A 10,789-nucleotide genomic window follows, 5' to 3' on the forward strand; every position below is an offset into this window, starting at 1 on the left:
TCTCACGTTGGGTGATTCCCTTACTTTTTTCTCACATTCAACGGTTTCATCCTCACATTGTGTAGTTCTAATATCACATTTGACAATTCTTTTGTCACATATAGTAGTTCCTTTATTTTTTTTCTCAAATTTGATAGTTCCATTGTTATATTAAGCAATACCAACATCACATCTGTTCTATTTTTGTTACATGTGATAGCTTTTTTTATCACATTTGGTTGTTTCCTTACTTTTTTCTTACATTTGACGATTTCATCTTCACATTATGCAGTTCCAATATCACATGTAACAGTTTTTTTCTCATATTTAGTAGTTCCCTTACTTTTTTTTCTCACATTTGATGGTTTCATCCTTACATTGTGTAGTTTCAAAATCACATGTGTCCCTTTTTTTCTCACATTTGGTGGTTCCTTACTTTTTTCTCACATTTGATAATTCCATTGTCTTATTAAGTAGTACCAACATCGCATCTGACTCTATTTTTGTGACATTTAGTGGTACCCTATTTTTTTATTCTCAAATTTGACCGTTCCATTATTACATTGGGCAATACCCACATTACTTCTAACCGTACTTTTGTCACATTCGGTGGTACCCTATTTTTTTCTTTACAATTGACAGTTCAATCGTCACAATAAGCACTACCAATATCACATCTGACCATAATTTTACATTTAGGCTTATCACTAAAGTAACTTTTTTACTTACTAATAACCGCTCATGACAATAGTAATTTTTTTTAAGTTATTAAAAAATTTAGATCTAAAATCGAAAACAAAAAAAAAAAAAAAAAAAAAAAAGGCATCCCATGAAATTAGCCCAACCACAATAATTACTCTTGTTCACCCAAAAAAAAAAATCAGTTGGAATTATCTTGGTTTCTTCCACAAATATTTGAATATACCAATTAACTTCCTACATATCTCCCTTGGTTGCTTCCATCACATTCAAGGGCATACCTCCCTATAAAATAACATAGTTGAGGTCATTTTCTTGATGTTTATATTTTTATTATTTATATATGATGGTGAACCAAAAATTAGACTATCTCCAATTTGTCCATAGTGTCGTTCAAGAATAGAAAGGTCATCCAAGTGCAAGAAGGTCGTCCAGTATGGAGTCACCTGGACAACCGCTAAACACTTAGAAATTTTTGGAGTAAATCTATATCCAAAGGCTTATGATTTAGACCACGTTCTACTATTCTGAAATAGGGGCAAAATTCTTATTCATCGCTCTAACTTTCCACTAAATTCTTAACTTCTGATGACAGTTGTAGAAATTAAGTCTGAATCTTCTCACTTCCATCCACGTTGAGGAAGTTATTAAACAAGTAACCACTCCAAAACTCACTATAAAATGACCCAGCCATATGAAATCAAAGTAAGTTTTTCACTATTTATAGAGTTGAAATTCCTGATTTCAAGAGAGAAAACTAACTTAAGCATCGGAAGGTTCTTGGTCAGTTCATCCCAATCACCTTTGATCTTGTGCTTCTTTCTTTCTAGGCCTTCCAAGCAATCTCAAGCCCATTGAAACCCGAAGCATTCAGCCTACTGATTTTCTATGCATCATCAATATATACTATAAAACTGAAGATGTATAACCTTATATGCTCTCTAATTGTTCTTATACAACATCTGCAACTTGATCACAGTTGTGTGTTTATTGTGGTGTCTAAGGTTGGAAATAGGGTGACTATACAATTAGCAAGTTATGGAAAAAATCTAATACAAAGATTGTTGACAATTTTAAAATATTCAGTAAACACTTAAAATTGAAACTATAGATCCAGTATGAAATAGTCGCCAATCAAGGCTACTACACTAGGTTTTATATTTTTTAGACATTTTCATTAGATTCACGTGTGCGAAAGTGTTAATTGACTGTGTCCGACACAAGTATAACCACCCCAACTAAAGTATCTATTCAGTTTTTTTTCATAAAATTATCATTATATTTAGGCCCATCTAAAACAAAATAAACATCCCAAAAAATTTCCACAATAACAAAAATTACCAATAGAAAAGTTAAAAACAATTAAGCACAATTGTTCGATTTTACCAAAAACGAACAACCCAGTCCTTTTTAAAAAAATTATCAAAATAATTTTGTCATTGAGAGTTTAGCATATCAACCACAATGATAAGTGTGAGCCTCATTTGAGTCAGCAGAGCCTCCACTAGCTAAGTTTGAGAGAGCCCTAACAGCAATGAAATGTTTTCATTGTTGAAGACTTATCGGTGCCACAAAGCACTTATCTCTCTCTCTCTCTCTCTCTCTCTGGGTTTCGCAAAATTTATACAAACTCATCATTCTAAAGCCATTTGGTATTTGTTCCTATAAAATATTGGAACATGTAATTTGAACATAAATTGGCTGTTAAAAGGTCAATTTTCATCTCTATACTTTGTTCAAATCAGCATGGTGGCAAGTCGGTATATTTTTTGCTAAGCAACTCTGGTTTGAATCCTTCACGCCTGCAATTTTATTTTTTTTGAATTTTCAATTTTCGGTCCATAAGCTGAAAAGCCCATAAGATCCTATGCCCAAGAAAAACCCTTGTTCATCCCAAATCTTCTTTCCTTCAATGTCGGTGATAATAGCCACCAATTTTCCTCTCTTTCTCTGCCCTTTTGTTCTAAGTCTCCACCGTTTCTCTTCACTAAAAATTTCAGTACAGCTCATCCTTATTCTTTAGTTTTCCATCTGGGGTTTTTGCTGATTGGCTTTTGTATTGCTAAATTGTTATTAATCTTATTTTGTTTTTGTTTTCCTTTTGGTGTCGTTGGGCTAGGGACAGACACAGGTGGGGGCCCGACCTTTCTGGCCCAATATTTTTTTTTTTTAAGTAGGTTAATTTTCAAAAAAAAAAAAAAAAGACTTGGGCCCCCTTACAAAAAGCTTGGACCCTCTTTGAAATTGTAACCCACAAAAACAAGGGTAGTGCAACTCACATATACAAGGGTAGTGCAACTCACGAAATTCAATCTCCCTTTCAATTAAAAATAAAATTCACTAAATTGCAGCATTTTCCAAAAAATTCAGTTATCAAATTATACAAATCACTGTCATTCCAGTGACCGAAAAATATCTTGTAGTGGAGTATTTCTAGCATTTTCTATTATTTTTGAACGTTGTTCATTTTCCATTGAAAGCACTAGATTTGATGCCAACTTGTATCGAATACGTTCCGACCAGCTCTCCTGAAAAAAGTAGACATTGTTGATGAATAAAAAGCTTAAGCAAATTATGCAAAAACGGTAAAATATACTTCCAATAAATATATTACCATCAAGGTTAGATTCTGTTTGATAATTTTTGTATGCATGTGCTTAATAACATACATGCCGCAATCATACCTGAAATATGAAAACAGTTAAAATTTTAAAAAACCAAAGCTTCACACAATAGTTATCCGTATGTGCAAATCTACAATCTAGTACGTACCCATTACTTTGTATAGGATCCAACGGGGGTGATTTCAATGGAAATTTGGTAATACTATTAGTATAGTTGTCTTTCTCTAGATAACTCAATAACTTATCGAGGCCTTTTACCTATCGCAAAGTGAGATTATAAGCAATTATTAAGTACAAAACTTAACTAAACCACATATCAAAATTATTATTGAAATCAATAGAAAAAGAGACATTACCACTATTTGCACGTTTTTTATTCGAATGTCTTGCCTAGTTGTGCTTGGCAAAGAGTCCAATATATGTATACATTTTTTTCTTGAACTAAAGTCAATGATACATAAGTACCAGTGACTATTACTGTCATTCATAGGGATATAAATCTACAAGTACAAACAAGCAATGTATTAGCATGTGTTAATTTAAAATACACAAGTGTGTTGAGTAAATTTACCTGTTCACAACACTTCAATCTTGACATATACTTGTCATCGTCCCTATATGTCCTTTTAAACCATTCTAGTGTGGGATTACCGTCTTCTTCAATCATTTTTTGCTACAAACACACACACACACACACACACACACACATATATATATATATATAGAAATAACTAAGGAATTAAATACTATAAGCACAACCCGAAACATATATAAAAAATGAAAAGTAATGTGTTAATTAAATACTATACACACAACCAAAAATAATAAAGCAAACTTACCGAGAAATGTGTTGGCAAATGCCACGCATATAGTTCTCCACACTTTTTCTCTTCCAAAGTCATCATGCAAATGGTCAAGTTAATAATCTAGCATAAAATATTATTGTTACAATTAGTGAATAAATAAACAAAATTAATATTATATTTTCCTATTTTAATTTCATAAACTAACCTGACTGCTTATCCATTGGTTAGGGAGCAATGAAAAAAAAGCCGCACGATCACTATACTCATATTTCATGTTAGCAAGAACTTCACTGAACATTATTCATTGACATATTATTTAGTTAGATCTTATTCAAAAAATGCATTAATATTAATTTCTATATATAAACAAAAATGACAAACCTCCCATCTAGATTTTTATTGAAAATATAATTGCATATGATCTTCTCCAATTCAGTAAATGGCACGAACTCATTGATACTCTCCTCATCAACCAGTCCAGATTCCTAAAACAATATAGTATATAATAATTAACATAGGAAAATATGTTGTATTCACACCCTAATTTATTAATGTACACATTAAATGATTCACCTGGGACATATCTTTGATTTTTTTCCTCTTTTTCAAATTCGGAACTACAACTTGGGAGGTGACAATTGGGCTGCGTTTTAGAGATTTGATGACTTTACTCTTGGCAGATTAGGTACTCATGTTCATAGTGGAGGAAAAAAAGTCCAACTGGTTTCAAGATACAAAGAGGAAAAGTGATAAGGAGCTCAAAAAATAGAGTCCCAAAAGATTATCAGGAATTTTTTATATTCTTTAAGTAAGTTTTTATTCACATAAAAAAGAGCAAAGATGAAACACCATCAAATACATGGGTTGTGAACTGAAGGTGTATCTAAATCCAGCAAACTAGAGACAAAATGACCACTTGTGGGAGCCATCCAATCATACAAAGTATGTAGAAAAATCAATTTCACAGCCAACATTAATCATTCGAGGACTTCAAATGTCCAATTATTTTGTTCCTTCCAAATAATCCACATGACATAGAGGGATTGCATTCCAAATATCACCATTTTTTTGCCTAGAAAACTGCCCCTTCCAACATGCCAACAAATCTACACCCTCTTTGGCATAACCCACCGCACCCCAAATAGGCATAAAATGAAAGACTACAGATTTCTATCCATAGAACAATTTAATAATAAGTGATCATAGACTCCCCAGCTTGCTTACACATACAACAACAATCCACTATGATAACATAAGTATGCTTGGCACAAGAACCAAGTTATGGATGAAAATTGGAAAAAAAATGGATATGTTGGGATATTTTGATCATGTGAATTGGGATTTTTTGATGTATATGTTGCAGTGCTGTAGTTTCTTAGAGAAATTGAGAAAATGGATAAGGTATTGCATTTCAACTGTAAAGTTTTCTATCCTGATCAATGGTAGCCCAACTGATTTCTTTGGAAGTTTTAGGGGGCTTCGGCAAGGGGATCCTTTATCTCCATTGTTGTTTGATATTGTGATGGAGGCATTAAGTCGTATGTTGGATGTGGCTGCCTCCGCTTGGGAATTCTCAAGCTTTTCTGTGGGTAGTACGGCTGGTCAATCAGTGATGGTGTCTCACCTTTTATTTGCAGATGACACTCTGATTTTTTGTGATGCTGAACCTTCTCAGATTGCTAATTTGAGGGTGATTCTTGCTAGATTTGAGGAGGTGTCAGGGCTTCATATTAATTTGGGGAAATCCGAGTTGGTACTTGTTGGTGGGGTACCCAATTTGGAGGTTTTGGTGGGTCTGTTGGGGTGTGGGCTGTCTTCTCTACCCTTGAAATATTTGGGCCTTCCATTAGGTGCAAAATTTAAGGACTTGTCTGTTTGGAATCCTATCCTAGAGAGAATGGAGAGGAGATTAGCAGGTTGGAAGAGAATGTATTATCTAAAGGGGGTAAGGTGACACTCATTAAAAGCTCACTATCTTCTTTACCTACATACTTTCTTTCCCTTCTTCCTTTACCAAGTAAGGTGGCTAAGCGTATGGAGAAATTACAGAGAGATTTTTTGTGGAATTGGATTGGAGGTGAACCTAAAATTCATTTACTTAATTGGGCCAAGGTTTGCAGGCCTTTGCAGGTTGGGGGGTTGGGTACCTTTAATTCTGCCTTACTAGGTAAATGGCTGTGGAGGTATGGCTCAGAGACTGATGCTTTATGGAGGAGGGTTATAGAGGCAAAATCTGGGAACATTTGGGGTGGTTGGTGTACGAAGAAGGTGACAAGTCCTTATGAGGTCAGCTTGTGGAGATACATTAGAAGTGGCTGGTTGAACTTATCTAAACTTCTTGTTTATGATGTGGGGGACGGTACTAGAGTGAAATATTGGAAGCATGTGTGGTGTGGGGATTGTACCCTCCAAGAGGCCTTTCCGAAGCTTTACTGTCTTAGTAGGTTAAAGGATTCCTCGGTGGCTGAAGTTATGGGTTGGTCGGTTGGGAGATTTCATTGGAATGTGCAATTTCATCGTCCACCACAAGATTGGAAAGAAGAAGCCTTTGATCGGTTCATGGAGTAGGTATATTCTTCGTCAGTGCGGGGATTTGGCCCAGATAAGGTTTGTTGGAAGACTGCAAGGAATAGAGGTTTTGAGGTTAGAGGTTATTATAGTTCCTTCTACCCTCCTAATCTTGTTTCCTTTTCATGGAAAATGATATGGCAATCGAAGGTTCCTCCAAGGGTACTTTCTTTTCTTGGTCTGCTTCTTTAGGTAAGATCTTAACAATAGATAACCTTCGTAAAAGGCGAGTGATAGTGCTTGATTGGTGCTATATGTGTAGGAGGTGTGGGGAGTCGGTGGATCATCTTCTACTTCATTGTTCCATAGCTTGGGAGTTGTGGTCTTTGGTTTTCTGCTTGTTTGGTATTCAATGGGTTATGCCTCATACTGTTCTTGAGTTGTTTGAGGCTTGGGAAGGAAAGTTTGCGCGACATCGTCACATTGATGTTTGGAAATTAGTGCCTCACTGCTTGATTTGGTGCATTTGGCGTGAAAGGAATGCTAGAAGCTTTGAGGGTTGCGAACGCTCTTTGCTGGAGATTAAATCCTTTTTCTTATGCACACTCTTTGAATGGAGTGTGATTTTTTCTCATTTTTCTTGTTCTTCCTTTTCTATTTTTCTTGACCGTTTTTTTTTTTGTTTCTTGATTTTTGCCCCCATAGTACATCCCCAATGTACTCGGTTTGTCAATTTTTTATTATTAATAATATTCTTACGTTATTTATCAAAAAAAAATAAAATACAAAAAAAAATGGAGATAATAAGTGAAAAAATTAAAATAATACTTCTTTAATTAGAAGAGTAACTAAGGAAATGCAGTGAAGTTAATCAAGAAGAGTTTCTGAATAAAAACCATATTCTCAAAAATTTGACAACTGCTAATTTTACTCCCCACAAACTTGTTTCGAATCTAACTGTAGCTATAAACTAGTTGATGTTCACTACACCGCACTTGTTTTAGCCAAAGCATCAAACTATGCAAAACCTACTAAATCATCAAAATCTATAAAGTATTCAACACCCCTAGGCCTTGGCATAGTAGTAGCTTTTACATCAAGTAGAGGAAAAAGCGTTGAAATGATTTTTCAACTTTAAAAAATTTAAAATTTAAAATTTGAAAAAAAAAAAAACGTAATAAAATGAGATTTAACAGCTGATAGTGTAGTTTTAAAATAATATAAAAAAATTAAATTAAAAAAAAAGGGCATCAACAAATATCCAATACTGAAACCAACCCTCATTTCACTAAATTGGCAAATTAGTCAACAATCACAAACCAATGCAGAATCAAATGTGAACCGCTAAAAATTGGCTGGACCGACAACCCTTTTATTGGTATTTATACTAAAACTACTCTTCAACAAAGATTTTCCACACTCAACCAAATGGAAGAGGTGTACTTTGTACAATTGTACCGCCCGGGGTCATATAGATCAAAACCCGGACTCAAATGTTGTTAACTGACAAAAATTGGATGGACTGACGACCATTTCACTGATATTTATACTAAAACTACTGTTCTAAAAAGATTTTCCACACTCAGCCAAACTTAACTGCAAATTTTGAATCATATATGATACATGAAACCTAAAAAAAAAAAAAAGGGTTTGTTCCAATTTTCGAAAAGAAAATAAAACTCACTATCAGTTTGAACCCATCATCAGCATGTACCTCACACTAAATATCTGTGTCAGTACTAAGAAAACAATAGAGAACTGTGCAATTCATAGCATCAAAATTTATAACCAAAACGGATTCTGAAAAAGAATGGGGTGGGACAAATTATCGAATGAAAAGCCTCGCAGGAATTCAAAAAATTCAGAAGATTGGCTACATCAAAATTTTGAAGAAAAACTAATAAATAAACCCAAATGAAAAACAAGAACGATAGAGAGAGAATTTTGTAGAAACTTTACCTGAAGAAACCGAAAGCGTTCTTTAAGCTCTAATCTCTAATCTCTAATGCTTGTTTCCTGAGTTGCTCCGAACCGAACCCACGTATGATGCTCTAAATGGGTTTTCAGTTTCACACCTTGTTCCTCTTTTTCAGTTTCCACTGGTCTGGTGGTATAACATGTGTGATTTACTAAGCTGCCCTCGTTAGCTTGTTCTTGTACTTGTTTGTTTGTTTGTGGTTGATTGATGGTGCTTGAATGAACTTGACTTATCAAGAATTTTTAAAGAAGATGTGTTATTATGGATTTTTTTTTTTTTTTTTTTTTATAAGTTTTATCTAAACAAGTATTTAGAATCTATTACAGCATTTGCAACAGTGGAGCTAAATAGTTATATAGCTATTTTAGTTCTACCAAAACACAAAAAGCAATCATACAGCAATGGAGTTATAGGTATTTTTTTTAGCTTTATTAATACAGTGCACAACTATCTATGACTATGCACTGTAGCTTAGAGCTAAAAAGAAAAAAAAAATTATTCGTAGCCCAGATTAAAATAATACAAGTTGTTTCATTTTTTTACATTTTTTATTCTCACATCGTGACTCTCTCTCAATCACTCTCATCTGAAACTCCATCTCTTAAAACTCTCTCAAGCTCACTCTCTCAACATCACTCTCTCAAGCTCACTCTCTCAACGTCACTCTCTCAAGCTCACTCTTTCACTGCCGCCAACCTGACTCATTCTCAACGTTGCCGCCATTGAATCTCGACGTCACCAACCACTAGTCGTCCCAAGCCGCCGATCAGCCTCAGACCCATGTTGCCATCCACCTCGGACCCACGCCGCCGATCCACATCAGACCCACTTCTCTTCCGCCGATCCACTTCAAGTAAGTTGTCTCTGTCTTTTTCATGTGGATGCTTGGGATTTTTGATTTGGGTATAACATCAAAGAATGTGAGATTTTTTATTTGGGTATAACATTAAAGAATGTGGTCAATGATTTCTTTTTCTTGTTCTTTCAGTTTATTATTTTAGATGCAATAATTTTTTTGCTGTTCTTGCTCAATGAAAAGTTCTGTCATTTGATCTCAGAGCATCCATTCGTTTTGATTCAGAGCATCCATGAATGGACATAATGCATTTGTATTGGAATGTATTGGGAATTTTTTGTTTGCAGGAATTTGTTGTGTGGTTTTCTTGTGATAGAAGTTCTTGTCCTAGTTTTATATTTTGTTGCACAAAACCAAAAACAGAAGCACACGAAAAGGATTTCTTGTGGTAATTTTAATGAGAAATTGTTAGTTTGGTTTTGAGATGCTCAAAAATGAATTTGTTGTTTTCTTTATTAGTGGGATTAAGCTACATGTCAAATTAAGTATTTATGCATAATCATTTTCTATTGTTATAATTCTAAGTATTTTAAGTTTTGGTATAAATGTTAGTTTGGGAATTTTTTGTGTGCAGGGAAGTTTACATTTTTTTTTTTCTAATTTTATAGAGTCACGTAGAGACACAGAGTTATGTAGAGACCCAACATATTTCACGGGTATCATGAATGGGGATATAGAAATTGACTCACAACTTTTGGGAATGTATCAAATTCTCCTATGTCAGTTTTTGATTCTCCACCTTAAGTTGAAAATGCCTCTTCTATAAAAGGAAAACGAGACTCTAACTTTAGTGTAGAGGAAGATCAACTCCTAGTGTCAGCAATGCTCAATACTAGTGTTGATGCCATAAACAGTAGTGAACAAATACAAAATACATTTTGTCAAAAAGTTTGTGAATACTTCACGTAGTACAATACATCTGGTACCAAACGTACTATTATCTCCTTGATAAGTCGTTGGGGAACAATTAGTGAAAAGACAAATAAGTTTGTCAGGTGTATGGCTAAAGTTAACACACATCATCAAAATGGTATAACCGAACAAGATAAGGTATAAATTATATTGCAATAGTGTTAACATACCCATTCACCAATAGTTTGAAGATATTAATCATGTTATATTTCTTTTAATTTTTTTAGATTACCAATGCGAAGACTTTGTATAAAGAGACGCACAAGAAACCCTTTCTTTTTGAACATTGTTGGCTCATGTTAAAGGACCAACCAAAGTTTGCCAATCCTAATGGAAGATCAAGAGCATTCGTACCTCTAACTCTGGAGTCAACATCTATTGGCGAAGGGGATTGTGGGTCCGAACTTTGTGACACTTCCAATTTTGA

At 34.3% G+C, this 10,789-nt stretch overlaps 2 protein-coding genes across 6 annotated transcripts in view; both read right to left on the reverse strand.

Annotated features, from left to right (window-relative positions):
- LOC126698477 (putative lysine-specific demethylase JMJ16) overlaps positions 1 to 8,745 on the reverse strand; it is a 30,089-nt gene extending 21,344 nt beyond the window's left edge. Inside the window, exon 1 of the mRNA XM_050395731.1 lies at positions 8,692 to 8,745. The gene's annotated coding sequence lies outside the window, so the exon portion shown is untranslated. The remainder of the gene's footprint in view (positions 1 to 8,691) is intronic.
- On the reverse strand, positions 2,982 to 8,745 carry LOC126698478 (ubiquitin-like-specific protease 1A). 5 transcript variants are annotated; one of them, XM_050395733.1, is made up of 10 exons: positions 8,576 to 8,736; positions 4,682 to 4,828; positions 4,490 to 4,593; positions 4,314 to 4,398; positions 4,142 to 4,228; positions 3,874 to 3,975; positions 3,659 to 3,802; positions 3,451 to 3,560; positions 3,293 to 3,362; positions 2,982 to 3,206 (listed from the first exon to the last, which is right to left on the reverse strand). In XM_050395733.1, exons 2-10 carry the CDS (start codon positions 4,688 to 4,690, stop codon positions 3,072 to 3,074), a joined length of 846 nt encoding a protein of 281 aa, XP_050251690.1. In that variant the 5' UTR covers positions 4,691 to 4,828; positions 8,576 to 8,736; the 3' UTR covers positions 2,982 to 3,071. The 5 variants fall into 5 exon arrangements, with proteins under 5 accessions (XP_050251690.1, XP_050251693.1, XP_050251694.1 ...); XM_050395736.1 differs by lacking the exon at positions 4,682 to 4,828 and having other exon boundaries at positions 8,576 to 8,744; XM_050395737.1 differs by lacking the exon at positions 3,659 to 3,802 and having other exon boundaries at positions 8,576 to 8,738.
- Positions 8,746 to 10,789: the final 2,044 nt, after the last annotated feature.

Source organism: Quercus robur, chromosome 9 (genome assembly GCF_932294415.1).
Source record: "Quercus robur chromosome 9, dhQueRobu3.1, whole genome shotgun sequence".
In the NCBI taxonomy this organism is placed as follows: domain Eukaryota; kingdom Viridiplantae; phylum Streptophyta; class Magnoliopsida; order Fagales; family Fagaceae; genus Quercus; species Quercus robur.

Coding starts and splice junctions, on each gene's coding strand:
- LOC126698478 (XM_050395733.1), bottom strand. Junction 3,561..3,658: donor TAAAAAACGTGCAAATAGTG/GTAATGTCTCTT, acceptor ACTTTGCGATAG/GTAAAAGGCCTCGATAAGTT. Junction 3,363..3,450: donor GATCCTATACAAAGTAATGG/GTACGTACTAGA, acceptor TTCATATTTCAG/GTATGATTGCGGCATGTATG.